Raw genomic sequence first — 26,400 nt, forward strand, 5'->3', positions numbered from 1 at the left:
ACCATATTCAATAAACTACCAGCTATGACAGGCTGTTTGCACAGGACACACCTCAGTTTGTCAATGACTTGAGTCAGTTGTAACACGGTAACACCATATGTTGTGATTGAGAGTATGTGAGAAGTTGAAATAGCTATAATAGATAAATGGTTAAGAAATGCAGCTTCGGGCTCTCTAAGTGGTAGTAAAAATACAAACTTCACTAAACTTACTGAAAACAGAAAATAAGAGAACAGGCCAGAACAGTGATAATTTCAGAATGACTGTGTCTTATAGGAAACAATTATTGTAACAACATCCACTTGTATATAATTAATGTTGTTGCATAACATCCAGTTTAGAATTAATTCAAAATGACACACTTGGAACATGATGAGTGGTGTTGATGAAGGTGGACTTGAGCTCATCTGCCTGTGGGGGAACGTCATACTAAAAAGGTTGGGAACCACTTGTCTGTGTGCTTCACTCATGTTATTAGCATTATCACTGATTTTTATTCTCCATAAATAAAAACAAGAGTCAAAAACAAAAAAAAACTTGAAGTATTTCTGGATAAAATGTAAAACTTACACTGGGTTATCACAGTCTCGTTGGGCACTCTGGACTCCAGCCCCACATGACCTGGAACAGGGTGACCAATCGCTCCACGACGCCCAGCCACCATTTACACTCTCTGGGTGATATCCAACTGCTACACACTCCCCACTTATACACCACTGGTGAAAAAACAGCACAGTTTACATGATCAAATAACATAACATGTACTGTAAGCTTCATTTTCTTGTTCTTAGGGCGAAAGCAGCATTACTGTCTATAGCTGAAGCCCATCCACGTTGCTGTCTGAACATCCTGTCTGAGTGCACCGTTGTATTGTGATACACTACATTTCAAGTTTTTTAATTTTCTGACTTTCTTGGACTTTCCATAAGAGTGAAACTGCACTGAGCAGATCATTTTAAGCCTTGCAAGGTTAATTTAATGTCTTACTTTCAGTTATTTCAAGTAGTGTTTTTTTTCTCTTCTGCACATTTACTCAATTAATTAAAAATAATACAATTTAAAAACACCTTTAAAGCAGTGTTACTTGCTAGTTTTGGTATTTTCCATATACAATCATTATCTTTTGAACAATACAGGGTATTTTAATGCCAATACCAATAATTGCAAGAGAGGTCTATGAGATATATTGCCTGATATTCTTTTTTACATAAACACATAACGCACACAAACCTTTTTGATAGGGATCCCTTAAATTGTGAGATATGTTCTATGCAGAACATTTTGCAGTTAAAAAATAAACTTGTCACAGCTCTCTGGTGGACAACCTTTGTTGTGGTGACAATATTTTTGGCACTTCTGTACTGTCAGTCGTTGTTACTTATCAGCTGACATATACATCGATACAATATACAGTATCTGCAAAAAGCTAATATCTATTGGTTTAACTTATCTTTATTAAGGAACGCTGGCCTGCAATAATTTAATCACTGAAAGTCCTCTCTTTACACAGGTTTGCAGGATCATATTCCACTGAGGTCCCTGAAGTCTTGCACCAGCCCTTCCACATGTTGACTTCTATGATCTTAGTCACATCAAACTTGTAAAAATAAATACTGCAGACAGGAATGACTCCCATTAACTAAAACACTATGGGCCCTATCTTACACCCGGCGCAAAGTGGCACCAAGCGCAACGCAAGTGTCTTTGTTAGTTTAAGACAGATGCAGTTGTCATTTTCCCGTCCAGCACCCACATTGTTTAAATAGCAAATGCACTTTTGCCCATCAGAGCGCCCATGGGCGTGTTGGTCTTAAAATGAGGTGTGGTCAGGCGCATTGTTGGCGCATTGCTATCTTGAGGCAGCAGAGAGCGATTGCACTATTGACCAACAAAAACCTGGTCTGAAGTCAATGGCACGATGTTTCATTGTTATTTTAAGGGCGCATTATCAAGAAACAAGTAATATGCGCCTACATAGATGAGTGCTTGTTACACACCGAGGACACGCAGCAGCGCACAGACATGCAATAGATTACAAATAAAAGGCTTACAATGTTAAAGATTATTATTGTGTACATGAGCATAATTTAAAAAATACATGTCATAATACTTAGTCATAATATTTATCAGAATTAACTAGTCGCAGCAATGACGGATAAAATTGTCTAATTATTTGACCAAATCGTGGCAATACACGTAGGTATTTAAACAGATGAACAACAGCGGCTCAGACACAGATTGACTTTCCTGCTGCATCAATACAAGAGGACATGAGGAAATAAATGAGATGACAACAATGATTAAACTAATGAAGAAAATAAATCTGGACTGTTTCTAGTTGCTGCCAACAGCAGGATCAGCACCTTGGAGAGCTAATCAAGTCCTGATAACTGTGTTGATGATTCTTTAAATGATTAAAATTAATGATTTAATTTTTGAACAATATTTAACAAATATTCTTTAAGATTTTTGAGAGTAAAGCAATCAGGTTCCAGGCAATTAAAATCCAGCTGATTTTATCTGTTACTCCATGACTGAACAAAACGATTTTAAAGAAACCAAAGCTGTAATAAAAAAAAAAGAACCTTTTCAAAAACCAAATGAAAATACATTTACAACAAGTTAATGAACAGGATCTTAAACTGGTGGTCTGAAACTGGCCACTGGAGGCTCCAGGAGCAGAAGGGGCCAGTGTGCTCGTTATGGATTGTGTGCTTTCACTTCGTGCACAAGCAGATCCGTTTCCTCTGCAGTGAAGTGCTCTTTCTTACTACTTGGCAAATGCGCCATCATAATAGCAATCTGCTGAGGTGCGAGCGCACCTAGCTTTTATAGAGAATGGGAGATGACACTCTGATTGGTTTATTGCACGTTACGCCGAAAACACACTTTAATTAAGAGACTAAGGACAACCCCTTTGAACCATGCACTTGGTGCATTGACAGTTTTTTCCACCGTTGAAATAGTAAAAGTGGATTCGGACACACCCTACATGCACTTGCGCCTTGTGCTTCAGACCGTGCGTTTTAGATCATTAAAATAGGGCCCTCAATGTCAAAGCACTTCCCTGAAGAAATCAAAACCTGCATCCTTATAACAATCCACGTCTCCTGAAATGGAAGATTCACCTTGTCCTCGCCACAATTGGTCCCATCCGCAGCCCCGTCTAGCTTTGAGTGGCAGGTTGTTCCCACAGTGCACCACAGAGTGCTGCATACGTTCTAGGAAAGCAGAGAGAGAGAAATATCTTACTGCCACAACGTGCCTTTCAAACATGCTGTTGTTGGTTATTATCACTAAATACAGAATGGAAGTACAGAATGAAAATAATCAAGAGGAGAGAGATGCCGTAGAAGGCCAGAGGAGAGAAGGTCTAGCGAGCAATGAAGGCTACACGAACTTAAATGAAATGAAAACACGAGTATTGAATAATATACAGCATAAATGGTGATGAAATACCATCAAAAGCAGAGTTTTAACATTTTGCATTACAAATAAATAATGCACGATATCCTCCAGTTCTTAACTGTTTCTGCTGGAGTTTTAAGTGATAAATATCATAAGTACTATGGATCTTTGTCTAATTTTCTCATCTGACAATACAGATTTGCTCCTGCATGTTTGCTCACAGTATTTGTCTGATTAAATTGCCTGGATTCAGCAGTACAAGTACAAAATGATGTCATTAATATTGATGGATGAAACATATCCCCACTCGCGAAGCCTCCTGTTTGTTCTTGCTCTGTGTTCTTGCTCTGTGTGATAAGACGTGTCATCTCTTCAGACACAGCAGATCAGATACGCATTACAGTCAGCATCCCCCATCTCCCAGAAAACCATCACAGTAAGACGCTTCTACATGAAATGACAGCCTTTGGCAATATCTGCTGAATTCTAATCTAATTTCTTATCCTAGTGTTCAGTAGCCATAGTAAGTTGTTTTTTAGTTCAAAAATGCTGATTTTGAAGACATTTCTGTGTGTAAAGTGTATCTTTACACACAGAAAGCTGAAATTTAAATCTGCACTTTAAAGCAATAGTTTGACATTTTGGGAAATACACCCATTCGCTTTCTTGCCGAGTTAGATGAGAAAATTGATACCACTCTTCATATCTGTAGATTAAATGTGAAGCTATCACCAGAAGTATAGCTTAGCGTTAATACTGTAAACAGGGGAGACAGCTAGCCTAGTATTGACCAGCACCTCTAACGCTCACAAATGAACACAATATATATTGCTTGTTTAATCTGACCAAGTTGGTGTTTTACGGAGCGAGCAGTGACTTCCTGGAGTCTCTGCTGGTTGCCTGGCAACCTCGTGGTAACAGCAAGACTCCACTTTGTTTTTTGTACAGTAAACATTAAACAAACAAGATATAATGTGTTAAAGGGGACATATAATGCGCATTTCCAAATCTATATTTATATTCTGGGGCTCTACTGAAATATCTTTACATGATTTGCAAACTCCTTATATATCTTATACTGACCCTTTATGCAGCCCCTCAGTTCAGCCTCTGTCTGAAAAACTGGCTGCTTTAGCTGCTTTTAGATGTGTTCTGATTGGTTAGCTTCCAGAAGCTGTTCCTTCGAAGCTATGTAAACAAACAGTAGGAGTTGGATGTCATTTTTGCTTGTTCTTTACTCGAAATTGAACCCTCTCAAATACATCTGTACATGTTTGAGCCCAAACAATCCAAAATATTAGCAACAAAGGCTACAGGACAGCCATTTATGGGCATGCACGAACAATCTGGTGTCATCACGACAAGGAGGAAGGAGAGGAAACTTTGCAAGGGAAGCATTCAGAGCAGACTGAAGCCCTGGCTTTCAACTTACATGGAGCATTTTTTACATATGTTCACCTCAAGTTTTGGACCTTTGACCATGTTTAACCGACATCCAACATCATAACAATATTACAAATAACAGAAAATCACAAAATAGATGGTATTTCCCCTTTGAGTAGAGAGCTGATTTTTTTTAACCTTTGGACAGAGTCGGGCTAGCTGTTACCCCACAATTCCAGTCTTTATGCCAAACTAAGCTAATCGCTTGTGGCCTTTACTTCCATATTTAGTGCACAGACAGGTATTGATCTTCTCATCTCACTCATTGCAAGAAAGCTGAAATATGGAACTATTCCTTTTAAACATAAGGTCATTGTTTAATTTAAAATCAAATGTGCTGCAGTACAAGTCAACAAAGGTGTCACTTTCCTAATAATTTCTGACTGAACTGTGTGCCTGATGTAATCACAGGTAACAGCTCATGCATTAAATATTGTTTTGAACAAATCTTTGAAACCTGTCTGTAGATTCAAAACGGCAAAGCAGATATGCACTGCCTTTTTTATCCCCTGTTCGACAGCAATACCAGATCTGTGAGGTGTTAAAAAGACAGAAAAAGGTCTGGCTTATTATATTTGTTGCAATAATGAATGAAGAGACAAATGAGAAAGTGTTTATTTCCCACACTGTTAAAACGTGTGTCTGGGAAAACTGATAACACCAAAAGGTCAAATGCACTGTTTATCAAGGAGTTCTCGGGCAGATTGGTACAATGGTCTAGGCCCATTCTTGTTGTTTTGTTTGACATTTCTGATGAATATGTGGAGGACATTTTGCATTTTGGACCAAATCTTCATCCTGTAGATTAGAATAATGTAAATGATTTGACCATTTGAACTTTCTGAATGCAATAATTAGCAGTGATTTGTGTGCATTATTTAACTTCTTTTACAATTAATAATCTCCAGTGTTTGTTTCAGATAGCATAAAGGCTGGGAAATCATACAATATCATACAAAATCATACAAAATTCTCAAAGCAGAGATTAACTTTCAAAAGAAATGGAAAGGTCACAGTGATGGAACAACACACTCCACAGGAATTTTGATGTAAAGATGGTTAACCTAGCCCGTAACCTCTATCTGATTTTTCCTGGCCTTACAGATGGCTAGCTGAGCCACCTCTGTCAGGAGGTTTAACAGGGCTTGCCCTGACATCATCCTCTGGCTGCATCGCATGTAAAAACAAACCAATCAATAGACAAACCCTCCATAGTCCCCAAATCACCCAGGTTTCAAGCAACTTACGAAATTCCTTTAACCAAAGACACAAATGTGCCACTGATGCTGTGCTGAGCTGATGAAGTGTAGCCCTTGGAGTGTATGTAGATGTGGAAGGTTATACAGGTTAACAAAGCTAATGTCAATGTAATGTTTAAATCTCAATGTGAAACTTGGCATTAAGAGCAGCACCTGTTTAGATGGTCACAATTCACATCTGTCTTCCTTTTACACAAGACAGTTCACATGTGTGCTGCCTTGATCGAGAAAACATGTTTTGTTTTGTTTTTTTAAGATTTTATTTTGCCTGCATTCGAGTCAATGGAGAGAGACAGGAAACACAGGGGGAAAGAGAGGAGTATGACCTCCAATGAACCGTGGACGTATCAGTTATGTGGTATAATACAGCTTAACCATTGAGCCACCAGAGCGCCCCAAAACCTTTTTATTTTATCAGTTCTGTTAATTATTGACGAATGCATTATAATCTTGGGTAGCACAACATTTTCATCCTGGTGTAATACCCAGCACACAGCAGATCAGAATGAGCATTTCTGAAGGGTCTTTAGTTAAAAGCAAAAACCTGCATTACATCTGTCTAATACAACACTGAGATGAATTCAAAGTAAATATTTTATTGTGAAAAAGTCATCACATAGAGCTTTAGTCTGGAGTTTTGGGTTCACACAACAACGGGTAAAACAGTATTTGATTGAGACCATTGAGTGCACAGGTGCAATACATTAACCAATTAATAACTATTGATCAAACATGAAGGACCACAACAATTCTTCACGTCTTTTTTCCAAAGGTTTTGAATGGATTTCTGCCCTTACAGACTACTTGTAAATGGAAAGAAATGATAAACTCTTGATACAATGAATAAGGCAGAAAGTTTACTTTTGCGTTCAAATGGCTTTCCCCTTATTCTTTGTTGACATACAGTATTTTTGGCATTTTCCTACACACTTTTGAGGTAGAACATTGATATATAAAATGGTATCAAACCAGTGACTTAAATCCATTTCCTGAAGCTGCAGCAAGAACAGTTGAGGGTGTGCAGCAATGGCTGAAGGGCAGAAGTGTGCAAGAGGGCTGCAAGCTATTATTATGGACATAATCATCATCATGGCATGCATTTGAAATTTCTGGTTCCTGGTTTGTGCTTTGTGTGAATGTGAGAATAGTAGTTTAGTTGTAGTTTCTGGAACAAACTCAAGTTTGGAGGTAAATTTAAAAACCAAAGCAAGCTTTAATTCAATAAGACTATAAAATATATGTAAAGAGATGGCATACTGTATGCACAATTAATAGGAAAAACTGATTGCACTTGATTTGCAGATGGTTGTTATCTAGAATAAATTAATTAATTTACTAAGAAGTGAGATAAACAGTAAAATATTCTGCACTCTGCCAAGGTATTAAATGTAGTGACATTTGTTTCAAATGAAAAGCCTTTCAGTTGGAATTCTTCCTAAACATTTGTCATGCATTTCTTAGGTTTTTGTGTTGAGTTGTATTTACACTCTAGATCATTAGATCATAATGTCGGAATGACCTTCTGTTCTTTTGCCCAAAGGTTAACGCCCAGAAATGTCTTGAAAACAGCAAAATGTTCCAAAAAAAAAGAAAATACAGGCAGAGGGTGTGGTCTCTATAGATACATACATGACCTCACACTTCAAGTTGGTCATAAGTGATGATTTCGGGGGATTATTTTTGTGTGAGTCTACACTTCCAAATCCTGCATAGTATGCCTTTAACAAAGTGATCATTTTAACCCAAATTATGATTTTTCCTTAAACCTAACCAAGTGTTTTTGTGTCTAAATCTACCCAGACCTTAACCTGGGCATTGCTGCATAAAGAAACACAATTATTTTTCAAAAGTGGTTTGTAACAAATGACTGCTGACAGGGGCACTAGATTAGAAAATGCTCCTATGTGTCGTTCTGGAGTGCACATAGTCAAACGATGTATTAGGTTGTTTAATTTGGAGGATTTGTTTTACAATATTACTGAAAACAGCAGACCTGTCATCTGTCAGATGTTGTGATTACAAATATTCAATTTTAAAAAGGTATCCTTTGTAGATTGTGACCATTAATGGCACTCAGCAGCGGACAGGAGAGCACTTCAGGGGGTCAACAATACCGCCCAGAAGATCATCGGCTGTTTATTCAGCTCTCGCTGCCTCCATAGAGCAGCCAACATACTAGAAAACCCATCTCACCCTGAACATCATCTGTTTGACCTGCTGCTCTCTGGTAGATGCTTCAGGTCCACCAAATCACAGACAAACAGACTTAAGAACAGTTTCTACCCCAGAGCCATGTGAGAACTGAACACTGCCAGATGCTGACAATGACTGTGTGGTTATCAGCACTACAATACTTAAGAGTTACATTTATACAAAACTGTACAAATGTCTACATGCCAACAGCACCTTTGTATGTACATTTTCCTAACTGCACTACTTGTATAAAGGACTGCTGCAATTCAGCAAATGTGCAATATCTCAGCTGCTAATGATTTTCCTTTTTTATCTCATTGTTTTATATCTTGCTGTTTTACAAGTTACAGGAAATATGTATATTTTATTTCTATATTTAGCTCGTTTTAACTCTTGTCTATTTTTAATTGCTGTTTGTTGTGTGTGAGAGTCAGGATTGCTACTCAATTTCATTGTAGTCTGTGCAATTACAATAAAAGAATTCTCTTCTATGAAGGAATACATTTATGAGTCATTTCCTGTTTTATTTGTATCTCATGTTCTACTTGTGCGCATGTGGCTGATGCTATAAATCCAGCCGACTGCTAATGTGGAGTGGAAGCTGGCCATGAAACATGAAGAAGTAGGTGGACGGAAGAAACTAGATGAAAGAGAAAGACCGTGTCAATTGGAGAATGGTTTACCTAAAAAACTGGTGTTTACCAAATGTTTATCAAGTGTTTATCATGTTTATCAAATGATGGGTGTGAAATGACAACTCGATAGCTGATGGTGGCAACATGCCACGAAATGTAGCAATGTGCTAGAAAATGACAAAGAAGACTGCCATATAATGTAAACATGGATGTAAAAAATACAGGATTAATGACGAAAAGTATAAATATTGGCTGTGGAAATGTGTTATGAAGAAGGGAAAGTATTTAACACGTACGTTGGGCCTCAAGGATTCATGCAAAGCGTTTTGGTGAGAACCACCAAATGTGAATATAACTCTGTTTGTTTACAGGGAAAATGGACCCACCCCAAGACATACACAGCTCTTCTCATCAACATTTCTCACTCAACAAAATATGTGAGGGGGAAGCTGTGACTGGATTGAGTTTTCTTGAATTTGTGGATTTTAAAAGGAGCAGGCCGATGGTGCTGTATATCTGTACGCATCCCACGGTTGTTTTTCTATTGTGGGGGAGCTGCTTGTAAAAGCGGCACATGTGGTAACAAAGTGTATTATATGGCTGCTCTCAGTGAAATACATTGCTGCTGGAAAAATACGTGTGTGGTCTCCATCTATCTAATCTTCCGCTGCTCCTATTGCTCTCGCCCCATGAGCTGTGCAGTATATAAATTATTTATATCTGCTCCTAGCCATAACACACAGGGGTCTTACAAACATTTCAGCCACAAAGCTTTGGGTAAAGAGAGGATTTAATCACATACATAAAGCAGGAGAAACTCCCCATAAGGAGTCAATATATGAAAATCATGTGTTAAAGAATGTGTGTGCATTGAATCTATACCTGATTCTTGAGCAGTGAGATCAAACACTGAGACTTGTTAATCATCTGCTTGTTAAACTCCCCTGAATCTCTGTAATTGCCTCATGCCATGTTGTGCACCACCGCCAGCTACACAGCAAGATGTCAGTTTTGCTTAAGCGGTGAGTTTAAATCTAGTTCATGTCATCTAGAATTAATGAATGAGGAGAGGGGGGTTTCCTGTGCTAAAAAAGGGAAGGCAGTTTGTCTGGCCAAGCTGAGCTGCCTGTAGATATTTTAAGAGATTTGACACGTATAGAGTTGTAAAGTGGGGGGCCACTGGTTCCGCATACGTTTTTTCCCCCATTCTGTATTCCCATTTAAAAATCTTCTTTTACGATAACGACTCTCCTAGATAATGTAGCGATCCTATAGGTTTAAATTATGACCACCTGCTTCAATTATTTCAACTTTGTTTCTGAGAAAACATGTTTCGTCTTAAATTTTTGGCAAGAAATGACACTTGAACTGATTCAGCTTTCTCAACACTGTCATCTTTGGCTCAGGCCCGCCATTAGAGGTGTACATGACTATTAAGCTTGATGATTTGCTGTTTCTTCCCGAAATGCACATTGGGAGCCATACTTAACTTCTGCCCCAAAATCTTTATGTACACAGTCTTGTACCTTTGACTTTTTAATCAAAGAAGCAGATATTTTCTAACATAGTTGTTCATCTTTTGTACTGATCCAGGAGAGTTTCATCCCGATCCAAGCTGTAGACGTGCTCAAACTGTGAGTAACGTAACTCTATCAACGTGTTCGAAGAAACACACAAAAGTAGGGTTTTGCTTCGGAATCTGTTCAGTGAAATGCTAATTGTCTTTGTTAAACATTCAGTAATGGTAATGAAATCCTTGACTTGTGATCAAAAAGTGCTTCTTATAATCAAGGTGGAAAGAACATACTTTAGTCCTCAGACAACCGCTGAGAGGTACTTCAATGTGAGGCAAAACAAAATCCTACTGGCTACAGATCAGAGGTTGTACTATTTACTTAGCAAAGCACTCACAGGAATGCAGCCTCTTACAGTCTGCTAATGCTGAGATACTGTCAGTCTGAATGCAGCCTTCAACACAGTCTTACAATTATCACAAAAGTCAGAGCTACTGTCCACCTCTGTTTCCATTCTGTTTAGGTTTATAAAAAATAGGATGTGTTAACTGTGGTGGCCTCGATGGTGAGATGTAAGATTGTGAGATGAGATCATTACAGTTAAAAGACTTGCTGCTCAAAGATTGAATATTTAAAAAGCCATATTCCACTGTTAAGGTGGTATCTGAATTAATATCGTTAAGAACTGCTAATGGTAAAATAGCACATATTAGCATGTTTTTGTTTTTATTTTTGTCATTTTCTGATATTGTTCCTTCATGCTGTTTGGAAATGTCTTTGACACTTGGCATTGTTTTCACAAATAAATTTATATAGTGATCATCCTTCTGTGTCAAGCAATAATTGCTTAAAATATTTAATCCATGTACGGACCAATACATGTACTGTAATTCATATACTGCTTATATAGTATGTGTTGGTACTAGTGCTGAAACTCACTTACCGTTGTGGCACTAGCATGAAGATATTTTTATACAAACCTAGCATGTGAACTATGACTGGTAAAAATATTGTAAATAGACATAATTTGTGCATTGAATCATTATTGAAGAGGCAGGAATCCTGGAGACATAATTCACTGTGGAGCCAGTCAGCAGGTGTGTTCAAGTGGTGATAAGGACCACATGAGTAATGACCACATATTAATGTGCAAACATGGTGGAAGCTGGACAACAGGTTTGCTGACAGTAATCCTGCACCTTATCTGCTCGCATGTTGTCCATCCATGATAAAAAAGATGTCATCAGTCCCAGGATATATTAAAATAATCCATGCAGTGCATTTTGTGGACAGAGCAGATTGCAGAAGTCATGTGTAAAGACTCAATAAGAAAGGGCATTGACCTCTACTGTAATTAACATTGTGTTCTGGACTCCTGCAGGATATTGTTTGATTATAAGGTCGATGACTCAATAACTCTAATGAGTCACTCAATAATTTGAATTAAGATGTAGTTTTTTCAAACACTTGTTTGTCTTGTGGCTTTTCAAATGGTATGACTGTAATGGTTTAATTGCTACTTTTCCAAGTGGAATAAGACTAAACGGCAACCAGCACTTTGTTGTATAAATTGTATGACAACAAAAGCATAATCTTCAAGCTGTGTGGAATTGATGTACTCCAGAGGATATGAGCAACATGGTACAACAGATGGTAAAGTAGCCAAACATACTGAAGACAGAATGGGATCAGGGAGGAATGGAAGATGTTGTGGGGATGGATAGAAAAAATGTTGTTATGACAGCTTAGGGTCAAACCAAGGATATGTGGGAGAAAACGACAACAAAAGAAAGCAAGAGAAAAGAGCAAATGAGTACAAAAGAAGAAAAAAGTTCAGAGAATACAGGAGATTTGATGTATTTGTTGTTCTAGAGAGCCTTACGTCCATGTCATCGCAGAGCAGGGACCCAGATCCATACTGTAGCCGGCACTGATGTGCAGCGCTGTACAGAACTCCAGGAAGCACTGAGTTTAGAGACAGTTTATCCTTCACAGGGGCATCATCAAGGCACCAACCCCAACCGCGGCTGTAATGGGAGGTTAAGGAAAGAGGTGGATAGTTAAAAAAAGAAATAGAGAAAAACAAACAGTCCTCTGAGCACACTTCATAAAGGCCTCTGTGGCATACACACAAAGAGTTTCTTTTAAAAGTAACAATCTGCAAAAATGATCTAACAATTTTCTACTTTATCTGCTGTTGACTGTTATTCTTTGTTATTCTTAACACCTAAATACAGGTAGGTCTTTTCCAGGAAATATTCTGTAGCAATCTTGTAATGTACTGACATTTCTGGCAGAAGCAACAGGGTTTGCTTAGAATAAATCATAGAATAGTAATATTTGCAGACGTGGCCAGTGACAGCTTTCATAGTGGAAAAGACAAAAAATTAAAATGCACCAAGAATTTTTGTCAAAAGAAAATCAAAACGACAGCTTCCCCACAATCTGGAAAGAGTAATGGACCAACACTTCAGCAATGATCTTTTAGTGCTAAAATAAAACATTAACGAGTTGAATTATCACTTTTACGCCAAATAAGAGCAGTAAATGCAAAGCAAAGCAGAAAAGTTTTAATAACTGCTGAAATAACAATCCAGTTGACAAGAAACTAAAGCTATTCATACCACTTACCACTGGAAGTTGCTTGACATTCTTCTAATTCATATATTATTTTGTCATCCTGTTTTTCCATATTGTATTTCTGAAATTTTGCTATCTGATCTCTTCTGTACTTGCAACATCCATTGAGGGAGGAAGGATCCCTCCTCTGTTGCTCCTCCTATGGTTTTTCTTATTTTTTTCCCTGTTAAAGGTTTTTTGGGGAGTTTTTCCTTATACGCACTGAGGGTCTAAGAAAAGAGGATGTTGTATTGCTGCACAGATTGTAAAGCCACCTGAGGCAAATTTTTGATTTGTGATATTGGACTATACAAAATCCAAATACCAGCCTCCCCTAATCTCTTATTGCTAAAGTAAAACATTAAAAGGGTGAATTACCACTTTAACAGTAATCCTTATGTAGTAAGAACTATTCCTAGGCTAGTATATTCAATAGCACACCATGACATTTGGAAACAAACATGTAAAAACACAAAAAAATATAGAAAATGTAATCATCTAATCAGAAACGTTTTTATAACTTACCAATAAAATTAAAGTTGACCAGAAGCTTTTACAGCTATTCATACCACTTCCTCTGACTAGTTAATAGCAGGGCTGTAATTAGAGCTTGTGTATTTTGGCTCCATGTTCTGGCATAAATTAAACTGACTGGCTTGAAGGGAATGCTTTGATTGAAAGGTCACAATTTCAATCTTTGGGAGGCCATAATAGATAAAACAATTAAAAAATACTGGGGGCCAATATGTTCTGTTATAATGGACTCTTCCAGGAAAATGAATTCATGGTATCACGCTGTTATATTAATAGACTGGTTGGCTATGGGAAGGAATATAATGATGAGGATAAGTGGGTTTCATTTCCTTCAATGTAACAAGGCTGTGATCTGTACTGATGAAAGGAATAATATTCAGCTTCCTATTCACTCTTATCTTGCATTTATTGTATATGGTAGATGCTCTAATCCAGCACGACATTGTTTCATTAGGTTAATATATATTAACATCACATTGTATTACCTCAAGGATACATGAGAACACAGTAAAAAATAACTCAACAGCATTTTAATAATGTATAACTTGCTAAATGTACATGCACAAATGAAACAATGTATTATTTCCTGTGATGCAGCTGTGTGGACAATCAGTTCATAGAGGTAAACATGACAAAAATGCATAATATCAATAATAAGCCTGTACAACATACATAAAATCTATTGGAAAAAAGAAAAAGCATGCATTTATAGATTGTATAAACAAACAATTACACTTTAAAGGCCCTGTTGGTATCAGCTGGTATCAAATGCCTTCCAATGTGAACTTGTTTAATGTCATCTAGAACAAAGAACCAAGTTCTTTGATGTCCAGATGAATCATTTGATCCTTTGGAGCCGTCATTTAGAAAATGAGCCTACACTCAAACCTCCATAATGAGAGCTCGGATGGGATTGTGATGAGCGTGTGGTAATTAAATAAATGTGAGTTTCGTGATATGACTTTCATTAATATCCATGACCTTTTTTAATGCTGCATTGTAAAGCTCAATGTAATTTACAATAACACCTGAAGATGTTCATATGTCATAGTTTATTTGTTTTAGTCAGTCCATTAAGGTTTGTTTCTCACATGCAGCAAAAAGAGAAAAAAAAAGTTGTGTCCTGATCTGTAATGTTACTATGACAAGAGTGATGAAGTGAAAAAATGTTGGACATCAGTGTTAAAGTCCTCTGTGACTATGAAGTCAGATTCACAGACGGCGCTACCGTGTTAAAGAGCTCACTGGGATGTTCAAGTACAAATGATGGAAAGTTCAAGTGAGTTTGACTGTACGATAAACTCTTCTTAATCTGGGATAATGTTTCACAAAAATAATTTTAAAAAATGCTATTTGGGATCATGGATCATCCTGATGATAACAAATTGGAATTAAATGTGAGAAAGTTTCATTGCATGGAAAAATGCAAAAAAAAAAAAAGGTCTGAATAAAGCTGATATGTTGTGGAAGACCCATCATTGAGCTTTGGCTCTCAGCACTCCACAGCTGTGGGGAAAAAGTTCGGCTTACTGGTGACAGTGTTAAGTGTGCAGATGTTCTTAGTTCATATGTCTTTGTTGAAAATGAACATCAAGTCAGGCCTAGTGATGGTGTAAGTCTTAAATTCCCCTGATAATGCACAGTGTAAAGACTGAAAACGTACCGTGAGAAGCTAAAATCGAATAAGTGGGCTGTGTGTCTACTAACGAGATACAAATAACGTACACGGTATGTTTCTGTTCATTGTGTGTGTACAGTGGCAATAAAAATATTATATTGAAAACTGTGTACAAATTTGTTTTGTGTTCTTTTATTCTCCTTTTTTTTTCTTTGACCCAAAAAAATTGAAAACAAACTGGAATCAAATATCTTCCACATGTGAAGCCATATTGTGATCACACTGTGGACTCTAAGGCAGTCATAAGAATGAGTCAGAGATAAACAACTACTTCACCCCAGGTTAGTCTTGCCAGAAAATTTGTCCAATTTAGTCCAACTCACTAAACAATGTGAATGTTTACATTTTTAAGTTTTACACTTCTACACTCTAATTTCCATCACATGTCTGTAGAAAAACCCTTTATCCCTGTTTGTTAACCAGGATATTAAGAAGATATACAGCACATCAGATTTAAATAATACAGAGGCTGACTGTTTAGCAGTTACCAAAAATCATTAATATGAGATGACCTCACACTGACTATTGAACAGCAGCAATTAAAATGTTCTCCATGAGTGCCTCTGGACTGCATGGGCTTTACTGAAAGGAAGCTCAGAGGGCAAATTCGGTTCTATTGCAGCCTTTGTCAAAGGCAGCTTTCCTGGAAATGTTTATGCTCGTTAATGAATTGTCTCCTGAATCCATCCATACACCTCAAAATTAATTCACAATCAATATATGAGTTGTGGTTAATTATGAAAATTGCATTTATTCTCCTGACTGGAACCGTTCAGCAGCTTCCACGGCTCTCCAAAGCAGCAATTAAATTCACATGAAATTAGGTTGTCGGGTTTTTTCTTTTTTTTTTTTTGCAACTCGGCCTCTATGGCCTTCTACTGTAGGAATTCTCTTCTGGATATTAAAGAGTGTTTATGTGTAGCCTGTCTGTGTGATAATATCTAAACCACTCAGCTCAGTGTGACCCTCTACATTCCACATAAAATAACACCTACGGACCAAAGCAGCACAAGCAGTAGAAGCCTGCAGGACAACTAAGGCCAACAACAATAGAAGCCTTGTCCTGCAGTCAGTGAAAGAGATAAAACAGAGAAAAAAAATGGGAGAAATGAGATAGGAAGACACATATCAGTAGTTTGTACAATAGATGTGTGTGGAGAAAATGATCAATGGTGATTTGGCGGTTTTGGAGTGCCTTGCTAGAGATCAAAAGACAAGAAAAAAAGAGGATGAAAGAAGAAAGAAAACAAAAACAGGGACACGGCAAGCAAGGGGATGGGGATGGGTGGCTAGGAAATAAGGCATCATATTATCATGATCTCTTTTCTTGCCTCAGTCACTGAAAATGCTTCTCATAAATGCTTTTTGTTATAATGTAGGACAAGTTATTCTGGATCACATACAAATTAAATGTGGCTGTTTTCTTTGACGTCTCATGTCTGTTGTGTTCTGTCAGCAGTAAACAGATTTTAATTAATTAAACATTTCCATTCAGTCTGTGGCACTGCTACACTTATTAGCAGTAATAAAACCCATACCTGTGCAAGGAAACAAGACTTAAAGTCAGCACTCTAACATGCTCACAATGACAATGCTAACATGTTGAGTTTAGCATATTGGCACGCTTATATCTGATAACTTGCTCTCAATACAAAGTACAGCTGAGGCTGATGGGAATGTCATTATTTTTGTAGGAAATAAACCAAAGTATTGGACCTGATAATCGACGCTAGATGAAAGGTCAGAGGATCACAGAAGTTATTACAATTTATACCGTAGGAAACGTGGGTTATTGCACCAAAATTAAAGGAAATCCATCCAATAGTTGTCGCATATTTTACTTAAAACCACAGATGTTAACCTCAGTACTGGGACTAGTAAGTCCCCAGACATAAAGCTTTATTGTCTGGGAATCATGAATTTCTGCACAAAATGTTAAGCTAATACATCTAGTAGATGTTAAGATGTTGTACTGGATAAGTGAAAACTTTGAGCTGCTGGTGGCGCTAGATGAAAATCAGGGAATCACTGAAGTCGTCATCTTTTCTCATCTACTGGGCACCATGGATATCTGTACCAAGCACAGCTCTGGCTCCTGGCTGTGAAAACTAGTTCCTCATTATGTGATGGTACTCTTACAGGAGATGTCCATTAGAATAATTTAACTATCCCTAATTGTAAGCCATGGTAGCAACTTGGCTTTCAGCATGTGAATGTAGGCAGACAGTCTGTCTGATGCTTTGGTCCAACTGAAATATATAAACAACTTTTGAATGGACTGACAGTAACAATTTCAGTTTATGGCTAATTTAGCATGCCAGCATGCTTAAAGTTATAGTCCTATGTAACATAGTCAAGCCACACATTTTTTACACAAACTTCCATTTGAAACAGTGAAAAGTAGTGCTTTTCAGGACCGAGACAGCTCTCTGTCTGTCTTCATATTAATTACCATCACTCAGACATGCACATACAAACACACAAAACCACTGGCCTTTGTATTGCAAACTCCCACGGGTTGTAAATATTGCCGCTGGGCCCTGTTTTGTCCACAATGGAGTCAAGACGCTCCAATGCTGTCAAGTAGCTGAACACCCACTAAATGAATTCCAGATGCTTGGAGCTGAGAAACTGGGGCAACTCTGGTGAAATATTTCAGACATTTCAACACATGTCCTGTTGAGGCCAGACTCACTGTGCTAGTGACGGTAGCAGCTGGAGACTTGTATAGTGATCGTGTAGTTGATAGACAGGCACACACACACACACACACACACACACACAGTACTGTGATAGATATATAAAAGCATATACATAAGAATTAATCATAAGAAGTTTAGAGAAAAGGTGTTTTTTATTGCTCATTATACAACACTTTAAGGGCTACAATATTTAGTACATTTTTCTTTATTTCTGATGAGTTTTCTTGGATGAATGATTATAAGAAACTTGAGCTGTGTTTCAGGAAGGGAACCTTTTGTGTGGTTGATGTTATTTGTAGAGCATGGTACAGAAAGTGCTTTGTTTGCAATGTGATGTAAGACTTTTGTTCTTGTCTGTGTTTGACAAATGTTTCACCACTGCAACTGCATTTTGGTGTATTGTAAGTCCATGTAAACTGGACACTTGTATGTGCATGACACAACGGATAAATAACCAACAAACTAACTATAGATAAAACTACATGCTTTTACAACCATACAGTCTGTAGGCTAAAAAATGGCATTTAAACTCCTAAACTCCTTGAAAATGAACAAACATTCAAATTACCAAATTTAAGGAATCAACAGTGACCTTAATCCTTTGCTCAGTAAAGTCATTCTGTTATTTTCATGGGTCTGTTTGAGGTCATGATGTTACTTTGGCACCAAAAACAAGAGTTAAAGATGTAACTACCGTTCTATGAATTCTGGGTGGTCACCAAAATGCGGTACTGTAACTCCAAGGCCAGTCCAGAAAAATTAATTACATGTTCAGTAGTACAAGCTCAAAAAATGAGATATGCTCAGAAAAAAATATTGACATTACATCTTATTAAAGATGAACTTATGCAACTGTAGTTGCACAAAAAAAAAACAAAACGTAGTTTAGCAGGTCACTTCTTATTTGTGAGATGTATATGCTGCAGAAACATGTACTTAAACTGAGAAAAGCCTTTCACATTTACATTTGCATTTATTAATTAGGCAGACGCTTTTGCCCAAAGCGACGTACAAATGATGTACAATACAAGCTAGAGAGTAGATCAAGGAGAGGCCTTCAAGAAGAAGTGCCTCAGCACTTAGTTCCACCTGACACAAGTGCCACAAGGCTTGCAGGTGCATACAGTAACATTATAAGTGCCTAGTACATTAAGGATTGAGAGATGGAGAAAGAGCATATAAGATGTAAGTTCTATAGGAAGAGGTACGTCCTCAAGTGATTTCTGAAGATGGAAAGGGATTCTGTTGACTGAGCCGAGTTCCACCACTAAAGAGAAGAGAGATTTCCAGCCCTTTCCCTTAAGGCCCCTTTGTATTGTGCAAATTTGAGCTGCCTCGGATGAAAGTTGACAATTGTGAGAGAAATGTAGTAAAATCCAAAATGGTGATGCTAGATCGCACTGTGAGACACATCCACTAACAACTGATATGGGGCTTTGGCGACCAAAGACAGCCTGAGGCAAAATTCTGACAGTGTCAGAAATTTGTAGATAAATTCTCATAAAGTGACCGGTGCTACAGCCCACATCTACAAACCAACCAATCAGAATACGACATGAAATGACACAGAATCCGCTGGCTGGATATTTTGTAAGTGCAGTTTTTTTAAATAAAGTTTAGGGAGAAAACATGGTCATTCTCCTTAATACGTCCATGGCACACGAAAACCAAGACAATGGAGGTGAAACAAAAAAAAAAGTTTGTGTTTTTGCTGTAGTTTCAAAACATCAGAGCAGCGCAAATTTTTTTTGTATTTACATCATAGCGCTAAGATTCACCATAAAGTGAGTGCAATATCTGACATGCCTCATACTGATATCGCACAGTCTGACACAGATTGCAACCAAGATTTTATTATAGGTATCTTACAATGTGACATGCAATAAACCTACAATTGTTGTTGCACAGTCTAAAGGCGCCTTTAGCTGTGGTATGGACACGCAGAGGACAACAAGTGCAGCCATAGTGGCTCTGATCACTATTGCTCACAGCTCCTCACTGCAGGAGCTTTCCCTGGAAACCAAGAAACTTTTGACGAACTCAGAGAGAGAGAGAGGGAGCAGCGGTAAAGAGAACAAAGTGAGTGAAAAGGACATATAAAACATTATGTTCTAAAGAAGTAAATAACCATCAAACACTCTTCAAATTGTTTTATGTGGAGACAGGCACTCTGGAGTCTTTTAATCATTCATTACATCTAACCATCAGAGTCACGCAACAGTAAATACAATGAAACAACAGGATGGCTGTATTGTTGTTTCCTCATGTGTGAACAGTGTGTTTCGAATGCCTAAGTTGTTCGAAATCCACCATGGGTGTAATTTGCATAATCTAAACAGTTCTTCAGATGTGGTGGAAACGCAAATGGAAAGGCGTTAAATGTTTTCTAGTTTGATTCCAGAGATTAGTTCCTCTGATTGCAAAAATCCTGGAACTTTGTGGTTCAAAAGGGGCTTCTGTGCAAAAAAGACCAGTAAAAGACCAGTTCTTTAGCAGGAACTGCTAACTGGTTTGTCCTCAGGTTAAGGTTAATGAAGCCTGAAAAGAATGGTGGTGTATTCAGGTCTCCACTTATAGTTAAGAAGTATTATGAAATTACAGCCTCATGATACCCTACATAAGACTGATTCTGATTAGTTCCATGTAGTAAAAGTTTTGGTATCTAGATTTTGAATTTGAGAAAAATAGAGCACATCAGATCAACAGTATCTGATCAGATCAATGCATGAGAGTTTAGGTATTGGATTGGGTGTCGGGAGAAAAAAAAAGCAGAATCCCTGCATCTCTTGAGTCACCAATTACAATTTGTGGGACGTGCACCTTGTCATGTATTATCCTTCAACTATCTCTATGCACATGTCATTACATGAGCAAAGTCACGAATGCCCCAGTATGACACCTACCATCCATCATGTTGTCTGCTGCAACAGCCTTTTCTCCCAGATCCCATGTGACACAGGACTCGCAACGTGATTTCGTTTTTCGTGTACATAAACTGCATATATTGGTTGAATTTAAAACCATTACATGGCTGCATTCAGAACGTTGTGGGCGCACAAAACCTTGAACTTCAACAAACTCAGAGACATATTTTCAGAAAGCAGCGTGGTACAAAAGGTAATACATGTGTGGCACTCACTCAAGGAAGCGGGTGATATACTGGCGGCTGCAGCGTGACCACCTGGGCAGCGAGGTGCCGTACAGGAGCTGTGGAGACATGACGAAAGGTCGTTTCCCAATGGGTTCACAGTCATTACCGTTGCCATCATGCTGAATCCCAAAGCTGTGACATAGAAGCAGATCCCACAGAGAGGGCAATTAAAGTGAGAGTGACTTCAAAAATCCTCAAGCACGCATTTCTGAAGTGATAATTATGAGGCTGAAATAATTATGATGAAACAGCACTAATGAGCAACAGACACGAAGTTCAGTTTAGATAAACTGGTTCAGCAGCGTGTGTGGCTGCACGTTCAAACAGACAGAACCCTAATGTGAGAGACAAGCAGGAAATCAGTACCACATCATGATCAGCTAAACTGTGCTGGAGAGAAAGTTTTATCCAACTGATTCGTAATTTCAGGACTTTTATTACAGCATCTATTGTTCTGCTTTCACCACATTCCCTCTGTGACTGTGGTGCAATTTCACCCAGACAGACAGAAAAAGATGACCTCAGTTACTCAAAAGTAAGACTCACACTCTAAATATAATAATATCCAATGAATGGAACGAACCATCGATTAAAAAGGAATAAAAAACTGAAGAACAGAAAAGACTAGAATAGCTCCATGGCCATTCTCATCACCACCATGTGCAATGCTGCTGTATTTTAAAATTTTATTGAAACTTTCTATTTTTATTCATTTTCTTTTGATCCACATAATCTTGTCTGTGTTTTTATCTGATGGTAATTCTCATCTCTCTGTTAAGCACTTTTGTCAACATTTGTTATTTTTAATTGTGTTCTATAAGTAAATTGACTTGACTTTGACCATCCAATAGCTCAAGTCTGACTCAAAATGATATTGACGGTTCACTGAACTCATTAAGATTGAAACACTTTTAGCTTATTAGCTTAACAGCATTACACTTATGTTATCTAATCAGTTAAATGGTGGCATTGGAAACATGACAAAATCCATCTTTCTGTTCTATTGGTTATTTAAAAAATGAGAACATAAATTGAAATAATGTGATATAATGCGTGTGTGTGTGCACTGGACGCTTACTTGTGCCCCAGCTCGTGTGCTACAGTGAAGGCCAGTGGGAGGCCGGTGTCTTCACTGATGCTGCAGCTGCGATGTGGCTGACACATCCCTGCCACATGGGACAGACCCAGTGTCTCACAAGGCATGTTGATGGCTGCACAGATGTCCTTCCTGTGAAAAGAAAAAGGGGGATTGTCGGTGAACTATCGGTTGAGACAGAGAGCAAAATGAAAAGGCGACGCATTGAATACCTGAATTATGAGGTGATGGAGAGCAGATAATACGAAAAAACAGGGGAGAGAGTTGGTGGGAAATAAAAAAGGGATCATGCTGCTAACTTCAGATAATAATTCAGATAATAAATTATAATGATATGCCACCATTTATGTTACGCAGTGTAACAAATTTATCAGCAGCCTGGATTAACAAGCGAAAAAAAGCATTGACAATAAGCGACTATAGCTCATATATACCTTCAGATTTCAGGATTACAAACTGTCACACGCTATTTGCAATGTCACTTTAAATTTCCCGATAATGTTATAGTTAAAGTTTGTTTTACATGAAAACATTCACAGAGAATAACAACTTTTTCCTGTAACTGCTGTAATTATTATAATGCTGGGTTTGTTTATATGCAGCCCTTCCTTACCACCAGGATCTTAATTAAAAACTAAATATAACACAAAATATAAGGTCTAATTTTTTTCTACATTATTGAATCAGTTGTTAGATGCTGTTCAACTAAGCATTAGTAAAACCCACAGGCATTTATTTCAAATTACGGTTTTGACTTTTGAAAGACACTAAATTTGACAGGCTTATTTGCATAGAAATGAGTGCAAAATAATTCACAAAACCTTTAGAATAATTCCATTTCATGTAATTGTGCAGCCATTAAATCATGACATCTTGGGTATTAATAATTCACTCAGTTAAATTAAACATCTTTAAACAAGTAGATAAAGAATATATAACAAAGTCAAAGAGAAATTGAAGAAGAAAAGCTGACAAGGTGCAAAAAAAGCTCCTACCTCTGTATATAAGTGGAAAATTAATTATCTTTACATGACCATTATGCCAACTACTATTACAGGTATTTTTGTATTATTTAATACAAAAGCAGTCATTTTATTAATTCAACTCATCTTTGATTTTATTACTTTAAATCTGGAAAGTTACAGAAAAGGTCAGTGAAAAGCCAAGATATTAACAGAGGATTAAACAGAAGGAGAAACACTAAGAGATGTGCAGTGCTGGAAATCAGAGCAGAGACATAGATTGACTGATTTATCAGCCAGGGAGGAAGAAGAGGACAGAGGGAGCATGAAGGCGATTTGGGGTGATGTGAACATCAAAAACATGAAAGGGGTAGGTGATAACAGAAATTCGAAGAAGGAAGCGAGTGAGTGAAATAAGATGGGAAAAAGGCAAGATATCACTTATTTGTACTGAACTTGTACCTTTTAACAAACTCCCCGAAGGTTCTAGGCTCTTTTATCCAGCCGCCAACAAGTCAGTATCAACCATTTCCACACCCTGAACCTCTTGTTTCTGTGTTGGTTTCCTCTCTTTCATCCAGCAACCCTGCTTTTAACCTAACTCCCTAATGCAATTGCTCTTCTCTTGATCTCCCATCCAACTCATTTCTACCTTCTCTTTTTCCAAAATCTTATCTGATCTTTTTCTACTCTTTCTGCTTTGATATTTGTGTTTTATTCACTTTCTTGCTGAAATTTCTATGAGATGATCAATTACCAGTCTCATGTTAGGGAGCTAAATATGGAGCGGGAGCCAATTAGCTTGAGGCTTGAGGCTGAAGTACATGTCCCTTCAAGTGCAATGCCACCAACAGCTGCAAGATACTGGCTCCAATTGACCCCCATTCAAAGAGCATCAACTTTTCTCTAGAAATAATGAGTCAATCACTTTTTTCAACAAGTCTTGACCTGGTCTTGACCGCTAAATTCAGGCCTCTAATAGTTGTGCTGGTGGACATTTTGGATATTGTTGCTCTGTTAATAAGATTTGAAGACTTATTTCGATAAGTTTAATGTTAAATGATCTGATACCTGCCCTGTTAGCACAATTTAGCTAGAGTAGGTAATGTTAACCCAGGTGTGCACCGCTCAGTGTTCCCAGTAAGCTAACATTTGCTTCGCTTTGAGGTAGCTAGGTGTGTTTCCAGAGCATGAAAGGTAACACCCTGCACTCCTTACTTGGAAGGTGCTGGCTGACCATAAGCTGCAACTCTGGCTCCAATGCAAACCAGTAGTTGATGACAAACCATGCCACGTCCATCTTTATATAACATCTACAGTTTGTACATTTTAGTTTTATATGGATTAAATAAAGATAATGTGTTACTTAGTGAGCTTTAGAGGTGCTGGAAGGCAGATTTTTTATTTTTAGACAGGCTTGCTTCCAGTCTTCAAACTAAGCTAAGTTAAGCTAATGGTCTGCTTCAGCCTCAACCTCAGGTAGACATTTATCCACTCTTGTCTTAACAATGTGAATAATGTGATATTTAGGGGGGATTAACCTTAATAAAAGATCAACAGAGAATTAATACAAATGAAACAAATTAATTTGCAGCAACTGTTTATATACAGTTCAGTATACATTGCAAATATTTGTTAAATTAGGTCATACTTGTACCTGCAGATCTATCAATTGAGGACAAAATAAGACAAAATGAGAACTTTTGTGATAGAGATACATGCAGCTTTGATTCTTTTCTGTGCAACCATCTAAATCAGTATATCAGTAACTTCTCTGTAATAACACCACAAAAACAAATTAAGAATGGACACTCTCGGGAGATGTAATTATGTGCGGTTGAGAAAGAAATTGAAAGCTGTGTCAATTAGGTTTTTATTTACCTGGTGAGCAGAACTGCTACATCATGGTGCAGCGTGTGATCGTCTCCTTTCATGTTGAGTCGTTTCTGCCATTTACAGAAGCTGTTCAAGCTGTTGTCAGCATGGTGTGTAATCTTTAAGTCATCCTGTTCACCACAGTCATTGAGATGAAGGGAAGAGAACATACAGTAAACAAATCAAATCTTTGCAGCAATTGTACCATAAGTGAACAAAACATGCAATTTCTGATGTACAGCAAGGAGAAAAATACAGGTTCTATTTGATGGAAAATGCTACAAAATAATTGCTTTAGGTTCAGCTAAAGTGCACCATCACTGCTTTTATCATCCAATGCAGCCTTCTAGTGGGCCCTAATAACAGCCATTCAGACAAAAGTAAGGCAACAACATCATATGTCATTGTGTTTTATACTTCAACTTTTGGTACCACTGATTTGCCCCACTCTCCCATCAAAGGAAATTTCTGTGCATATGCTTTTCCATTCATTCACCTGATGATCAGAATAAGTAGTGATGCACATAAGCGCATCTTCTTTTAGCCTTAAATGTTGTATTATTGTCAATTTAGTCATTTGTTACACACTCATTTGCTCCATTCAAATCTACAATGTAATCCCTGCTGCTGCACGGGAAAATACAGACATTTGAACACTGTCTGATAAGTGTTGGTTGCTGTAAACACAGAAATGATCTTCAGTGTGACATTTATTTGACTTTTCGAAGTCATGTCACATAGACAGTTATTTTTATCTAGAAGAAAATTACTTTAATTTAATTTAATTAATTTAATTGGCACCATAAACCCTAAACAGGGGGCATATGCTTTAATCAACACATCTGAGCGAGATAATTTAACAGCTCATTTGGTTTAATTATCCAATTGTCCAAGTATCACGAAGTGGCAAGAAAAAGACTTCATAATTCATGCTTTTAAACATAAAAACTCTGAGCTGTAATTCCTTTCATCTGCTTTGCATTGGGGCTTTCATATTTTAATTGAAGTTTCAACTACACTTGCTACATGGAAAATAAGTAAATATTTGATATACAGTACCTGTCAAATGTTTGGACACACTTTGAATGGGAAGGTGTGTCCAAACTTTTGACTGGTACTGTATTTGAATTCAGAATTCAGTGTTTTATTATAAGTAAGTAATATGTATTTAATATAGCACCTTTCACAGAGCAAGGTCACTAAGTGCTTCACAAGAGTAAAACTGTTTAAGAAATAAGACCATAAAAATAGTACAATATAAAACACAATAAAAGAAACAAACAATAAAACATAAGCAACAACAAAAACATACAATATACAAACACTAGACA

The 26,400-nt window shown here is 37.5% G+C and overlaps 1 protein-coding gene across 1 annotated transcript in view; it reads right to left on the reverse strand.

The window, feature by feature from the left end:
* LOC137176786 (A disintegrin and metalloproteinase with thrombospondin motifs 7) overlaps nucleotides 1-26,400 on the reverse strand; it is a 91,930-nt gene that overhangs the window by 40,070 nt on the left and 25,460 nt on the right. The window contains exons 6-11 of the mRNA XM_067582754.1: nucleotides 25,076-25,200; nucleotides 22,215-22,364; nucleotides 21,125-21,268; nucleotides 12,335-12,479; nucleotides 3,129-3,221; nucleotides 571-716 (exon numbers count right to left, since the gene is read on the reverse strand). Of these exons, the coding sequence (XP_067438855.1) occupies nucleotides 571-716; nucleotides 3,129-3,221; nucleotides 12,335-12,479; nucleotides 21,125-21,268; nucleotides 22,215-22,364; nucleotides 25,076-25,200 (803 nt within the window). The remainder of the gene's footprint in view (nucleotides 1-570; nucleotides 717-3,128; nucleotides 3,222-12,334; nucleotides 12,480-21,124; nucleotides 21,269-22,214; nucleotides 22,365-25,075; nucleotides 25,201-26,400) is intronic.

Source organism: Thunnus thynnus, chromosome 1 (assembly GCF_963924715.1).
Source record: "Thunnus thynnus chromosome 1, fThuThy2.1, whole genome shotgun sequence".
Classification (NCBI taxonomy): Eukaryota; Metazoa; Chordata; class Actinopteri; order Scombriformes; family Scombridae; genus Thunnus; species Thunnus thynnus.